The 15,776-nt window shown below is 41.2% G+C and overlaps 1 protein-coding gene across 1 annotated transcript in view; it reads right to left on the bottom strand.

The window, feature by feature from the left end:
- Positions 1–7,087: 7,087 nt before the first annotated feature.
- C2H1orf87 (chromosome 2 C1orf87 homolog) overlaps positions 7,088–15,776 on the bottom strand; it is a 116,365-nt gene continuing 107,676 nt past the window's right edge. Inside the window, 2 exon segments of the mRNA XM_060142563.1 lie at positions 7,088–7,248; positions 15,140–15,347. Coding sequence (XP_059998546.1) covers positions 7,088–7,248; positions 15,140–15,347 — 369 coding nt within the window.

Here is a 15,776-nt window from a genome sequence, read left to right as displayed (position 1 = left end):
GTGATACTTCATTGTAGTTTTGATTAAGAAGCAGACTGGTTTTAATCATTAAGAGCATGGTAGAAGAACAAAGTGGAGAAGACCCAGGTACTTCTTAAAATATCTGACTGAGAAGGAACACATATAACTTCAGTTCACATTCCACTGATGAGAACTAATCACAAGGCCATGCCTCAATGCAAAGGGTGCTGGGAAATGGAATCTCTGCTGGACAGCTACTTTTTTCATCTTCAACTCCCCATTATGGAAGAGGGAGTAAAAATTTTGGTAGACAGGTAGCTATCTCTGCCACAGTGTCTGAAAGAAACACTCCATGACTGAGTTAAAGAGAGAAAACTCAAAAGAGTCTGAATGTGCAGCTTTACACTGCAGAGTTCCAAGGGCTGGAATTATGTCCCCTTTTCTCTGACTTTCAAAGGTGTATCAGTAAGCTTAGCCAAGTTTTGCCATGATAACAAACAATCCCAAATTCTTAGTGGCTTAATTTTTGTTCATGCTCCAAGGTTGTCTTTTCTTTATGTATATGTCTATAATAATGATTTCCACTCTGTTCCACATTGGCCTTTGCTCCTGGTCCCAGGCTGCTCTCAGACAGCTTTCTGAATTGTGGTAGAAGAAAAAGAGAAGGTGGAAGAGTCATACAATGTCTTTTAAAGCTACTGTTAGGAGTGACATGTTTCTTCTACCGATCTTTATTGACCAAAGTAAGTGATTGGGATCAACAGGGTGGGGTTGACAATTCTCTTGCTGGAAAGGGAGTCACGAGTCACAGGCCAAACTTAACATCAATGAGGTGGGAATGTATCACCCCCTAGGGAGAGGATACAAGTTTGTAACACTAGATATTTTGAAAAATAATATAATACACCCTACAGGGGACCCAGAATTCCCACCCTTTGGAATTAGGGCACTGGAAGTTCCTGTGGAATTGCCCACCAATTTCAGGGGAGAGTCACACCTTCCGTTGTTGGCAGTCACTCAGCATTAAAAAGAGGATTTATATTTCCAGTCTTGTGAATGTCAGAGGTAATGTCTTCCTCACTTGGGCTGCTCTCAGCATCCCTGGAGTCCTGTGTTCAATACTCTCTCCTCAACACACGTGATGAGGGAAGGACCCCAAATCCTGGCTTATGGAGTTAAGGGAAGAAGGTATACAACCTGGTGTGTGTGTGTATGTGTTGGGGAGGAGAGGATGGCGAATTCTGAAAAATAGGTGGAAAAGAGATTAGATGTGGCTTGCGTATGCTCTTCCCTTTCCTGGAAAATAATCTCCCTTTACTCACCTGGAAAAATTCCACTCAACATCTCAGGGTGAGCACAAGTGTCTTATCACAGGAAGCTCTCACTGATCTGCTTAAGTGGAGCATTTATACGCTCTGTTTGCCTTCCTCATTCCCAGGAGAAACCTAACAAAGTGCTTGTCACATACATACAATTATTTATTTTCTTGCTATTATGGGTTGAATTGTATACCTGCTTAAAGACAGGTTGGAGTCCTAACCCCTAGTGCCTCAGAATGTGACTTTATTTGGAACTAGGGATTTTACAGAGGTAATCAATTTTAAGGTAATGACCTTAAAATAAGGTCATTATGGTGGGCTTTCATTTAATATGATGTGTCCTTATAAAAGGGGGAAATTTGGGCACAGAGACTGACATGCTTACAAGGAGAACACCATGTGAAGATAAAGGCAGAGATCTGGGTTATATTTACGTCTATAAGCTGAGGGACACCAAAGATTGCCAGCAAACCACATGAAGCTAGGAAAGAAGCACAAAACAGATTCTCCCACACAGTCCAAGGAACCAACCCTGCAGACACCTTGATTTTGGACTTCTAGCCTCCAGAACTGTGAGGCAGCACATTTCTGTTGTTTAAGCTACCCAGTTGGTAGTGCTTGGACACAGCAGTTCTAGCGAGCTGATATACTTGCTTACACATCTGTTCCCCCAATTTCCTCCCAGTCTTGACACCCTCCCCAACTTAAGTCCATTCTGGAGGAAGGAAACAAAGCTTTCTTTCTTCTTCTTCCTCTTCCCCTTCCCTCCCCCTTCCTCCTTGTCCCTCCCCCTCTCCCCCCCTTTTCCTCCTCAGCCCCTTCCTCTTCCCCCTCCTCCTCCTTTGGCTCCAAGGGAGGGTAGAAAAGGGATTAAAAGGATAACAAATTTTAGAAGAACAAATCGGAGCTGTGTGGAGAGGAGAAGATGACAAGTAGTGAGAGCCACATCTCTGAAGGTGTTCAAACACAGGGAGGCTGAAGGAAACTCTGCTAAGGACTGGTTCTATGAGAATGCTGAGAAAGTGCTTTGCTGGTTGGAATCTCCCAGGGATTGGCCTATTGATCAATATTTTGGAATTCTGGTGATATGGAACCTCACGGAACTGTCAGAGATTGTGTGGGAGAGCAGGATGTGTGTTTTGAGCAAGGGCTTAGTAGAAGGTGCCAATTGCTCTCCACCAGATAAGTCTTTGTCAGAGCTCAATCTGCCCGTGAATTTGTCTGGAATCCATTCCCAGCAGCACCATCTGCTTGTGATTGTCCTACCATCTGACTGTTTACCCTCTGTCAACCCCCCTCCCGTGGGCACTCCCACCACCAGTAAGAGTCCACCCATTGTCCAACCTGGATAAACTGAGTCTGAGGAGAGACCTGGCAGCACAGAGAGGGAGGAGGAGGGAGACCATCCAACACACTGGTGTTCAGGGCCAAGAGCCCACCACGCCTTCACACAGGACCTGGGGAGGGAGCATGTGGCTGAGCCAGAGCCATATTGTGCCCCAGGCAGACTGATGGCTCCACAAGTAATATTGATGCCTTTTGTTTGGAAACTCTTTGTGGAGGCTTACCATGTCCCAACCAATCACGCTAAATGCTGGGCTTCCCCCAAGCCACTTTGCCTTTTGCACAGCCCCATGGCCAAATGTGCAGGCAGATGAGCAGCCCTGAATGCTAATGAGGGGAATGGCTGGCATTCCAGAGGCACCAGCTCTGGGAACCCCTACCTTTGTTGCTAAGGAGACTTGCAAGCAGAGCTGAAAGGCTCTCACAAGGGGTGGGGGGCGAGGAGGGGGGAGCAGAAAGGCGAGTGTTTATTTTCAGAGCCACACAGTTCTCCAGCCAGCTCCAAAGCTGTCCAGTTTCTGATCCCAATTAGAATATAAAATCCCGTTATTGTTTCTCTTAATGATCTCGGGAAATTCCTCTGAAGAGTTAGTGGGCACTTAGCAAACTGTGGATGGCGCGATCTGTACAGTTGTGCTTCCGCTTGTGTGAACCGCTCGTGTCCAGAGTCCTGAAAACACCCTTTATTCCTGTCTCCAGAAGGTGATGATGAGCTGGGGGTACTGGAAGAGGGCAAAACGTTGCTGGCTTTTCCAAATGTTCATGTGGAGGTGCCATTCCACAAACGTGTTCCAGGTTCCCTTTGGATGGTGAATCTGGGCTCTGTGCTGGAGACAAAGACCAGGAAGACCTTGGTCCTGGCTTGGCGTGTCCACTAGACTTGCTGGGGAGTCAGAACACACACACTAACGGGAATTCTGTGGGTTATTTGCTCTAACTGTGACCTGCAGGGCACCACTGGACTGGAAGTTGTGCACTGGGTTCTGGTCCTGACTTCGTCACTCACTAGCTGTTACTCCTTTGGCAAGTCCATTTACCATCCGAGCCTCAGTGTCTCATCTGTACAATGGGCATAGGAATGCCCACCTGGTTGGGTTATGGTGAGGAGTAAGGACAGGAGAGAGAATGAAGAATAGAAATGTGGAGGACATGGTCTCTGCACTCTAGGACCACACGACCAGTGAGCCAACCATTGGCTTATAAGGTGTCTGTACCTGGAAAGGGCGCATAATGATTTGGCCCATTGAATGGTGTAAAATGAAACACTGTATAAGAATAAAATAGAAAGCCAGTTCCCCCTTGTGGAGCACATCTCTGTTCCAGTGTCAGGCAATTTGTATACATTATCCCCTTCAATGTGAATGACTCTATGGGGAGGTAGTGGATTGCTCAGGGTCACACATCTGGGAAAGAGTCTGCCCAGGTGGTGAGATCCAGCCTCTGCTATGTCTTCAGTGCTCTTTCCATCTTTAGAGGCTGAGGTTTTTGGAGAGTTGGGGCAGATGCAGTCGACACCAAGTCCCTCCAGGGAATCCTGGAGGTTAACCAGGCCACTGCACACAGACACCCATTTAGAAAGATTCTGCTAGAGAAAGCTGGTCAAGATCACAAACACCAGACTCCCTCTACCCAGTGTTTATTAGAAGTTCACAATGACACAATCACAGGGAGTATACGAAACAAATCTGATCTGAGAAAAAAAAAAAAGAGAGAGAAGGGTAACATTGTCCATAAGCAAACCATGCAAAAGCTTTAGCATAGTGGTCACTAAAAAATATTCTGAAGCATAATGACCTCATAGCATTTTGCTGTTTGTGTCCAGTGGTTTGCTTCACAGCCCGGCCTCATTTAACCTCTGCTGTCACTTTGTCACCGAGATATCTAAGCTGTTCTCTATGGCTTAAGTTGATTTTTTGGGTTTTTTTTAATGCTTTACTCAGAGAAAATCTAATGAGTATTTACTTTTACAAGGGCAAGTCTTACAAATACACACCCTCCCACCTACATACCACACACATCCTGGGGTAAAGCAGTGGAGAACTCCAGACCGGAGATGATCTAAGAGCAACTGGCCCTTGGTTCTAGAAAACAGATGTATCTCAAAGTTTGTTTGTGCTGTAGCAGTAGCGTTATTGCTCTCTGCCATTTCACACAGACCGTTGTTCAAGCTTCCTGATGCTCAGCAGCTAAGTGAAGGGACATAAGAAAGGCCCACATCTCTACGATGTGTCTGCATGACATGGCTTTCAGTGCTTATAAAACTCCCCTGAAAAGTACAATTACTCCTGTTTTACAGGTGAAGGAACTGAAGCTCAGGGAGATTTAACATTCGCCAAGGCTGCCACCTACTAAGTGCCTGAACTGGATTTTGGCTGGTTTTTTAAATTAATTAATTAGTCTATTTTATTTTATTTTTTTAACATCTCTATTGGAGTATAATTGCTTTACAATGGTGTGTTAGTTTCTGCTTTATAACAAAGTGAATCAGTTATACATATACATATGTTCCCATATCTCCTCCCTCTTGCGTCTCCCTCCTACCCTCCCTATCCCACCCCTCTAGGTGGACACAAAGCACCGAGCTGATCTCCCTGTGCTATGCGGCTGCTTCCCACTAGCTGTCTATTTTACATTTGGTAGTGTATATATTTCCATGCCACTCTCTCACTTCGTCCTAGCTTGCCCTTCCCCCTCCTCATGTCCTCAAGTCCATTCTCTATGTCTGCGTCTTTATTCCTATCCTGCTCCTAAGTTCTTCAGAACCCTTTTTTTTTTAGATTCCATATATGTGTGTTAGCATACAGTATATGTTTTTTTCTTTATGACTTACTTCACTCTGTATGACAGTCTCTAGGTCCATCCACCTCAGTACAAATAACACAATTTCATTTCTTTTTATGGCTGAGTAATATTCCATTGTATATATGTGCCACATCTTCTTTATCCATTCATCTGTCGATGGACACTTAGGTTGCTTCCATGTCCTGGCTATTGTAAATAGAGCTGCAGCGTATCCCTCCAGCCAATTATCCATAGGCACAACCCAGCAGCTTTCTTCTGCTTCACTTCTCTGAGCCTCTGTTTCCTCATCTGTAAGGAGCTGTGAAAGCTGCCACATCGAGTTGTCAGAGTTGGATGAAACAGAATACGTCAAGTTCCTGACACACAGTAGTTGCCCAATGCATATTACATTGTCTGATCTAATATTTTAATTTCCCTCATTTGGTACTTTGGTAGCATGAGAAAGCCATGTTTTTCTGCTTACTTCTCTGTTCTAAAAGGCAGCTAGGAAGCCCAAGGGCTCTAGAGTGTTAGAGGGGCATTTTTCTGGGCAACTCAAGGATTATAAAAACTAGAGCAGGAGAGACTAGAAGGCCCTCAGAGATCATTTATGTTGGTGGATCCAAATTATTTTGTTCTTAAGGTTTAATTTATAAGATTTTAGGAGATACCCCACTATGTAAAATGTATTAAAGGGGATGCTCAGAGACCTTTCTGTTTGCTTTTTCCCTTGACCTAACTCCTTCATCCTGTCTTCCACGCACAGAGATTGGAAAATCAGGATCCAGGTCATTCAGCATTAATGATGGTACTGGGAATACTTCTGTCTCTGAAGTCCTGGGCTTCCTTCAATGAGCTCATACTGCCTGAGTGGTGTGATGCGAATGTAAGTATGTATGTTGTGGCCAGGGTGGTGCAAATTGCAGGGGGGTGGATGTTAAGACTAGAAGAACTGTGGGAACTGGTGGAAAGTTTTACTTGGTTTTCCTGCCAGAGGAAGCAAAGAAGATGTTACCTATTTCCACAATCCTTTGTTCCAGGAGTCCCTCCTCAAAAGTTGTATTCAATACTCTGGGAAAATATCCTTGGAGACAGTGTAACATCATCTAGTTTTGTACTAGAGAAAATATTGAACTTGTTCAGAAAACTTCACTTGAAATTCTGCTTCTGCTGCTTAGTATTAAGATAATATATTGTTAATACTTTTATTTTTCTTACAATGTGGAAATCCTAGAATAGTGACTAGAGGAAAGGCTGACTTACTCATCCAAAAAAAGATATATTTAGGTCTATTATTTCACAGGCATTTTTGGGAGTTGACAACATCTAGCATGTTTTTTACTATATGGAATTGCAGGGTTTGCAAAAAAACAGTTTGATCAGCAATACTGAAAAAAATCATTGAATATTCATCACCAGCTTTATAAGAATAGAAGGGGATTTTAAGAAATTGGGTTTTTGCCACCTCAGAAGAGAAAACCTGGTTTCCTTGTATCACTTTGAGCTGCTTATGAGTGAGCATCATAGCCAGAAACCAAGTCCAAGCTCAAAGTGTTGACAATAGCTGTATCGGCCTCAACTCTGACAGCGCCTCCACCACTGCACTCGGGCTGAGGAGAAACATGTGTCCGGGTAAAAAGGGAGACAAAGGGAACATCTGTTCTCACAATATGGGCTTGTTATCATAGCTCCTTTAAGTACTGCAGCGCTGGCTCCAAGAGCATATTTTCTCCAGCATGGAATCTCCGCAAGGCTTGGTCAATTTTCCGAGGGCTCAGGGACAGGTTGTAAATGAGATTGTAGTTGTGAATGAGGCATCTGGCTCGTTCATTCTCCAGAACTCCTGCCATTGGGTTGGGTGGGTGGGAGATTTTTGAAAGAGTATTTTTTTTAGAGTATTTTTAAAAGAAAAAACAAGAAAGAGGAAAATTCATTAGCTTGAATGACTTCTGAGCAAGAATTAAACGCTAATATTTTGAAATTTTAAGCTTCTTAAAAACCAAGTGACACCCTTAAAAGATATTTACAATCCTGGCTATGCATAATAGATGTTGAGAGGAATCTGAGGGTGATTTTGGGGAGGAGATGGGGTCCAATATAATCCATAGGTAGACTCTAAAGCGATTTTAGCTTGTTCTTCGTAGCCATAAAACTTTAAAAGACCAAGTTTTGAAAATGTTGGGGTGCCGGCTAAAAGCAATTCCTAATTGCTCTAGTTTATGTTTATCTTACTGAAATATCCAAACATGTTCCTAGACATGCAGGATTTAAACAGCTCATTTTTATGCATTTCTGGAAATATATTTACTGTGACTCCCTCCAGCTTGCTGTGTGATCACAGGTAAATCACCTAACTTCTTGTGGCTTAGAGTCTAGATCTGTATAATAGAGATGGTGGTGCTTATCACAGGACATACTCTGGTACCCACATGTTATATGTACCAATACCAATGTGTTGTCCATGCTAAGGGTAAGTAGATTTTGATAACTGCAGAGAGGAGTTTAAGGGTAGAACACAACAACAGCAAAGGTCAGTGACTCATGCATAAGCTCTTAATTGTGAGCTTATATATGTCAGATACTGTGCTTGGGAATAGAGAGGATTTTGAGAAGTGGTCTGTTACCTTAGGAAGATCACCAACCAGTTGAGGTGATAAGAGATGCAGAAAATTAACTAGAGTGCAACAACAATAACAATAACGACTGATACTCATATATAACATTTACCATGTTTCAGGCACCCCTCCAAACAATTTACCAATATTAACTCACTTAACACAACAACCCATTTTACAGAGAGAGAAACTGAGGCATAGAGATGGACAGTCATTTGCCCAAGGTTGTTCTAGTCCATGCATTTAACCACCATACTGTATTATAGAATGAGGGGAAAGAGATTGTTTCAAGCAGGGCTCAGATTGTTTTCTAAATATTTTCCATGAATTGTAAAGATCTACGCTACAGGTGTCAAGCTTTTAAATATCTTTTATAGGGGTGAGATACATCCCTTGCATGTGGCTCTTCTAGTCTCCTGTACTTGTGCAGACTATAATAATGATTGTGAAATTCTTTCTCAAAGAATCCAGAAGGAGTGGTCCCCTGGTCATTTTGCAGAAAGCCACGACCAGTCTATTAGATTTGGACTGTAGTGGATACCTGTCATCTCTGTTTGAGCTCTGTTTGGATTTAAACGTGCAAGGACAGTTGAGCATGATGCTCCTCTCTGAACTGCTCTCTAATGAGTGTTTTTAACAGTGGACTACAGACAGCTGGGGTCCTAATGTGATTTATTCCATTCAGTTCTATTCAGTTCAGTCCTGTCCTGTCCCTTCCCATCCCAACCCATCCCATCCCATCCCATCCCATCCCATCCCATCCCATCCCATCCCATCCCATCCCATCTCATTCCATACCATCCTATCCCATCTCACCCCATCCCGTCCTATCCAATCCACTGTTTTTTAATTGTCTGTTCCATTCAGGTTTATTTACTGTCTCTTTCTCCTATTAGAATGTTGGTCCTTTCCTCTGCAGAAATATCTTCCTCTGAGTTGGCCAATTGCATCTTTACAATTTTCTGGATTGGGTGGAGGCTCTTGACCTGGTCTAGGTTGGATCCCTCAAGACATTTCCTCATATTCCACCTCTGGAAATATAAGTCATGGACTTTGGAGTAAGTGTCTGACTGAGGAAGTTACTTTAATTTTTGAGCCTCAGTTTCCTTGACTCTAAAATAGGGATAATCAAATTGTTTGAAAATTAATAAAATAGTAAGTGCTTAGCGCAATACCCAGAACTATTAAGCACTCATTAATGTAGGTATTTTTATAGGATAGTTATAATGGTTATATCATCAATATTACTTAAAATACACAAGAAAATATTTTAATTAGAAGAAATTATTTATATATATAATTTAGTTTATATTTTAATTAAAAATTAGAATTAATATTAAAAAATGCATATAAGAATTACCACTGGTGTGTGTGGGGGCCTTGTCTTCTATCTTCTAAGTTTTACCGTTGGTAGAGGATTCGCGCATCAGACAAAAGTCCATTGACTGAAATTTATCTCTGTCTAATTTGCTGTCATTAGGGGATGCCCAAGACAGCTGCATAAAATAACCTTACAATCCATCTTAGTGTTGGGAAGCTTGTCCTTGTCCCACCAGAACCAGAATGAAATAAGAACCTCTTTACTATCCACTTCATGTTCAGTTTACAAAGAACTTTTAAATCTCATTGGATCCTTTCTCAAATCTAGGAGGTATGTTTTATTATTATCAGTCCTATTTTATAGACACGGAAACAGGCTTGGTGAATATAAGTGACTCAGCAATTGGTGAAGTCTGGACTTGAATCTGGTTAAAAACACACAAAGAAACAAACCAACAAAGCAACAAACAGAATCTCATGAACTTTCTGGTGTGTCATGGGAGATTGGTGTAGCGGGAAGTCCAATAGAACTGGGTTAGAATTATGCCTCAACTTCCCACCTGCTGATATTTTATCACTTTGAGTGTGGCTTTCTCCTCTGTAAATAAGGACATTAATCCCTTCAGCATGTGGTTGATGTGAGGAGTTAGTGATGCAGCGTATGTTAAGTCCAGACCAGTGTCCTTGAGGGCTCTCATTGCACTATGCCTCCTTGAACTCTAAAATATTTTCTGTCTAGCCTTCAGTTCACTGGGAAAATTCCCAATCTACCAGTCACTCAAATATTTATCCCAACCACCCATCTTTCTTTAGAAAGCATGACCAGTTATTCATAGTCATTCCTTATTTCTTTCTCTTCAAGGATATTTTCTTGACAACCCCCATTAAAGAATAAGCTCAGAGTAGGTTCCCAGAAATGCTAATTTGATGATGGATGTTCTGCCTTCACCCTGGATGAGGAACGCCCTGGCCTACATATTTCCTTGCACATAATAAAGAGCACTGATTCATCATTGGGCAGAATAGGGATGATCTGCTCAGTGTCTAGAGGAGGGCCATGGTGGTCTGCTAAATACTGTGGCTAATAAACCAACAAGATGACCTCAGTTAATCCTCTTTCCTCATTAAAGATAGTTATAGATGTTTCCAGATTTGGCTGACACATTCCTTGGCTATTGAGGAACTAATGAATTTCATAGAAACAGAGAAAACAGGCATAAATAGTGAAAAGGCCATGAGAAAGTCATTTCAAATCTGCCAGAATCTGCCCCAAAGTCAACAAAACTCCATTTTTCCCCAGAGCAGTTCAGAAGTATGAGAAAGGTCCCAGTCTTTGGGAGTCTCTTCGCAACTAAATTTATGATCCATCATCCATCATCAAAACTCAGCATTTGTTTCTTTGGAAACGTCTTTTCTCTCTACCTGATTTTTGGTTTTGTTTTGTTTTTGTTTGTAACCCCATCAACACTCTCACAGTCTTGATATGTATACACAGACTCATGAAATAAAGGTTATTTCAGTAAACTTTTGATCTCCTTTTTTCCCAGTATCTTCCCTAAATGACCCATTTCAGCTTTCCCTGTGTTCTCCTCTGGTTGAACCTTTGGTGGACACTGTGTAGAGAATGAAGCCTCATTCCAGCCTTCAGGATTCACAATAGGGTCTCAACTTCACTATTCAATCCAACGTGACAGTCAGTCCTGTCTTTCTCACTCTCTTCCCCATCATACTCATTCTTACCTTCTAACCTTTGCAGAAGATGGTTTCACACTCAGAATGCCCTACCCAGCTATTCAAAGTCTACCTCTCCTCTGGGCTCAGCTCAAGTTCTCTCTTCCAAGAAGTCCTCTCTGAGTACTCACTGAGCTTTTTTCATCTCTTCTGTCTTTTCTTTGGACTCTTTAAGTCTAGTTTGTGTCTTTAATTATAATACTTTATTCTGTCTTTAAAATTTTTCTTTTACTGGCTTTGAACTATTGGCAGCCTCTGTGTCTTACCTAAAAGTTCCTTGAGGCCAGAGACCATGTCTCATCCTTTCCGGTTTCCCTCCTGGTCCAGCCTCTAGCACAGGGCTGGGCTCATAACAAATGTTTAATAAATGAGTTTCTAATTCATCTAGATGAATTTTTTACCTAAAATTTTCATTTGCCCCTCTCTTTGGGATAGTTATTAGAAGTCCTTGGGTATTATATGGTATTCATACTTCATGTGGTCTAGAATTAACTTGCATTGGAAATTCAAAGCAAAATGAAACAAAAACATACAGAGAATGAAAAGGCATTAGTGCTGTTATATGATTACTTCTAGAAAGTACTAATGTGTACACTAACTTTTTTTATTGAGATGTAATTGATATATCACATTGTGTAAGTTTAAGATATACAATGTGATGATTTGATACACATATATATTATGAAATGTTTACTGTAATAAGGTTAGTTAACAAATCCTTTACCTCCCATAATTACCATTTTTTTGTTGTTGTTATGGTGAGTACATTAAAGCTCTACTCATAATAACTTTCAAGTACACAACACAATATTGTTAATGAGAGTCACCATGTTGTACGTTAAATCCTTGGAATTTCTTATAACTGAAAGTTTCTACCCTTTGACCAACCTTTCCACATATTTCCTGGCAACCACCATTTCTATGTGTTCCATATTTTTAGACTCCACATATAATGCTAAGTCTTCATGAACAACAGTATGTAGTTAAGTACAACAATTTCAGTGCATGTGTTTTTGTATGTGCTGCCTCTTTTCCATTTCACAGGTCTCTGACCTAATTCTGAATTTCATTATCTCACTTAAGCATTACAATAACATCCTTTATCCTTTTTATAATTTAAATTTCTCCTTCATTCTTCACATAGCCATCAAGGACCTTTCTGAAATACAACTTCATCATACCACTCTCCTGCTTAGAAACACAATGTGCTCACTATCTTTGAATTAAATCCAAGTTGTTTGGTCGGTCATCTAAGACCGTCCTAGATCTGATCCTATCCTATATTTTCACCTTTTTCATTTAATACTCTTCTTAATAGCCCTTGTATTCTATTCAAACCAAATTCCTTGTATTGAGCTTCATACATAATGCTTTGCTTGGCTAACTTGCATGTTTGCCAGGAAGGGCCCTCTATTTCAGTCCTTTGTATACAAACTGCACTTTCCCTTAATGATCAATTTCACACTAACATAACCTTATCACCTCACTAGGAATGAATTCTTCTTTGTCTGAATGCCCACATAGCACCCTCTAATGGCATTTATCACCTTCTATTTTGGGTTTAGTTATTTATGTACATTCATTTATTTGTTTCCTAAAAAAAAAGGTTGAACAGAACTGTGCAAGGTACTCAGGATAAAAAAGTATCTTAGTACTTAGGTAGTACTAAGTCCCAAATAGAAAAATACAATATATCAAATATGATAATGGGTGTTAAAGAACTGTAAGAGGCCAGATAAAGGTTGGCCTTAATCTGTCTGGGGAAATCATGGGAGTCTCAGAGGAGTAGAGCTTGAGTTCTGACATAAAAGGTGTTTAGGTATTAATTAGCCAGGTGGACAGTGTGGGGAGTTGGCAGGGACAGAGGAGAGGCAGACAGCTCAGGTAGAGGGCGTAGGGTTAGAAAAGGCACACCCATGGGCTTCTCTGGTGGCACAGTGGTTAAGAATCCACCTGCCAATGCAGGGGACATGGGTTCGAGCCCTTGTCTGGGAAGATCCCACATGCCGCGGAGCAGCTAAGCCTGTGCATTACAACTACTGAGCCTGTGTGCCACAATTACCGAAGCCCACGCACCTGGAGCCCGTGCTCCACAACAAGAGAAGCCACAGTAATGAGAAGCCTGTGCACCGCAACGAAGAGTATCCCCTGCTTGCCACAACTAGAGAAAGCCCATGGCAGCAACGAAGACCCAATGCAGCCAAAAATAAATAAATAAATTTTTTTTTGAAAAAGAAAAGGCACAGCCACAGTAGAAAGCAAGGCACAGTTGAGGAAGGCAAGTTATTCATTATGATGGGGTAAGATATGCTGAGAGAATTACAATAGAAGGAGAAGATACTGGTCAGGTGGATAGAGACCAGCTTTTGCCTTGCTAAACAGTTTAGAGTTCAGCCTGTTAGCAGGCATGCTGATGATTTCAATCAGGGGAATTACAAGGTTGGATTGTAGGTTAGACTCAGAGAAACCGTAAGCAACCTGGTGGGGGATTCATGTCTGATTCATCTTTGTGTTTCCTGATTGTGCTCAGCATAGTGCCAGGCACCTGGTTTATGTACAAATTGTATTTGTTAAGAAGTGAAAGAAAGGGATGTGTCCACTCTTAGACTGCAACACAAATGGAAAGGTGTGTGACTGCTTCCATGTCCTGGCTATTGTAAATAGTGCTGCAATGAACATCGGGGTGTATGCATCCTTTCAAACTATGGTTTTCTTTGGATATATGTCCAGGAGTGGGATTGCAGGATCATATGGTAGCTCTATTTTTAATTTTTTAAGGAACCTCCATACTGTTTTCCATAGTGGCTGTACCAATTTACATTCCCACCAACAGTGTAAGAGGGTTCCCTTTTCTCCACACCCTCTCCAGCATTTACTGTTTGTAGATTTTTTGCTGATGGCCATTCTGACTGCTGTGAGGTGGAACCTCATTGTAGTTTTGATTTGCATTTCTCTAATAGTGATGTTGAACATCTTTTCATGTGTTTTTTGGCCATCTGTATGTCTTCTTTGGAGAAATGTCTATTTAGATCTTCTGCCCATTTTTTGATTGAGTTGTTTGGTTTTTTTGATACTGAGCTGCATGAGCTGTTTGTATATTTTGGAGATTAATCCCTAGTCGATTGCTTTGTTTGCAAATATTTTCTCCCATTCTGAGGGTCGTTCTGAATGGACAAAGAAGATGTGGTACATATATACAATGGAATATTACTCAACCATAAAAAGGGACGAAATAATGCCCTTTGCAGTGACATGGATGGGCCTAGAGATTGTCATACAGAGTGAAGTAAGTCAGAAAGAGAAAGAAATATATAATATTGCTTATATATGGAATCTAAAAAAATGGCACAGATGAACTTATTTGCAAGGCAGAAATAGAGTAACAGATATAGAAAACAAACTTATGGTTACCAAGGGGGGAAGAGGAGGTGGGATGAATTGAGAAATTGGGATTGACATGTATACAGTACTATATATAAAATAGATAACTAATGAGAACCTACTGTATAGCACAGGGAATTCTACTTGGTGCTCTGTGGTGACCTAAATGGGAAGGGAATCAAAAAAAAAATATATATATATACACACACACATATATATACACATATATATACATATATATATACACACACATATATATACACATATATATACACATATATATACATATACATATATATATATGGCTGATTCACTTTGCTGTACAGCTGATTCACTTTGCTGTACAGCAGAAACTAATACAACATTGTAAAGCAACTATACTCCAATAAAAACTAATTAAAAAAAATTTGTGGGACTTCCCTGGTGACGCAGTGGTTGAGAGTCCGCCTGCCGATGCAGGGGACACGGGTTCATGCCCCGGTCTGGGAGGATCCCACATGCCGTGGAGCGGCTGGGCCCTTGAGCCATGGCCACTGAGCCTGCGCGTCCGGAGCCTGTGCTCCGCAACGGGAGAGGCCACAACAGTGAGAGGCCCGCATACCGAAAAAAAAAAAAAAATTTGTGGAGCCCAGTACAAAATGAAAAAAAAAAAAAAAAGACATATGAGCTGTAAGCTGCACACTTCACCTATATTACTCAGATCACACAGGTAGAGGGCATTTTCTAGCTTCCTGAGCCTGTCGATCCATGTCTCACATTCTTCAGACGTGTTTTTCATCACTGGACTGACAAAAGGCTGTGAGACTGGCCTGATCTTCAAAGTGCTCAGGAGATCTTTGGGGGCTGAAGTCTCAGCAGGAGGGTTTTCTGGCTGCAAATCCTTTTCTGGAGTTTTCTACCAAAACAACACAAACATTTCACTGGCAACATATTCATAACCCAGAGCTCCCCCAGTATCTTGGCCAACATGAGGCTACACAACTAGCAAGATTTATTGTAGGTCTGGCTTTGTAAAGAACTACTATGTTGAATACTCTCTTTTTTCTTTAAGAGAAGGATAAAATTGTGACTTTTATTCAGTTTGCATTTCTGATTTACACAAACAGAGGTTTTTGTAACTGACTGAGACTTTCATGATGTTCTACTCTGTTTTATACTAGTGGGATCAATAGACAATGCATATAATTTCTTGGTGGGAAAACCTCTGGATCGTGAGTATGAGATTCTTGACAAAAAGTGATTGAAACAATAATGGTGTTAGCTTTGGCTTGTGGGCTCACTATAATGAAGCATAAGGCACTAGTTCTGTCTGTCCTATTCATTT

Source organism: Lagenorhynchus albirostris, chromosome 2 (assembly GCF_949774975.1).
Source record: "Lagenorhynchus albirostris chromosome 2, mLagAlb1.1, whole genome shotgun sequence".
In the NCBI taxonomy this organism is placed as follows: Eukaryota; Metazoa; Chordata; class Mammalia; order Artiodactyla; family Delphinidae; genus Lagenorhynchus; species Lagenorhynchus albirostris.
Note: the sequence above shows the minus strand (reverse complement) of the source record. Positions and strands in the feature narration are given on the sequence as shown.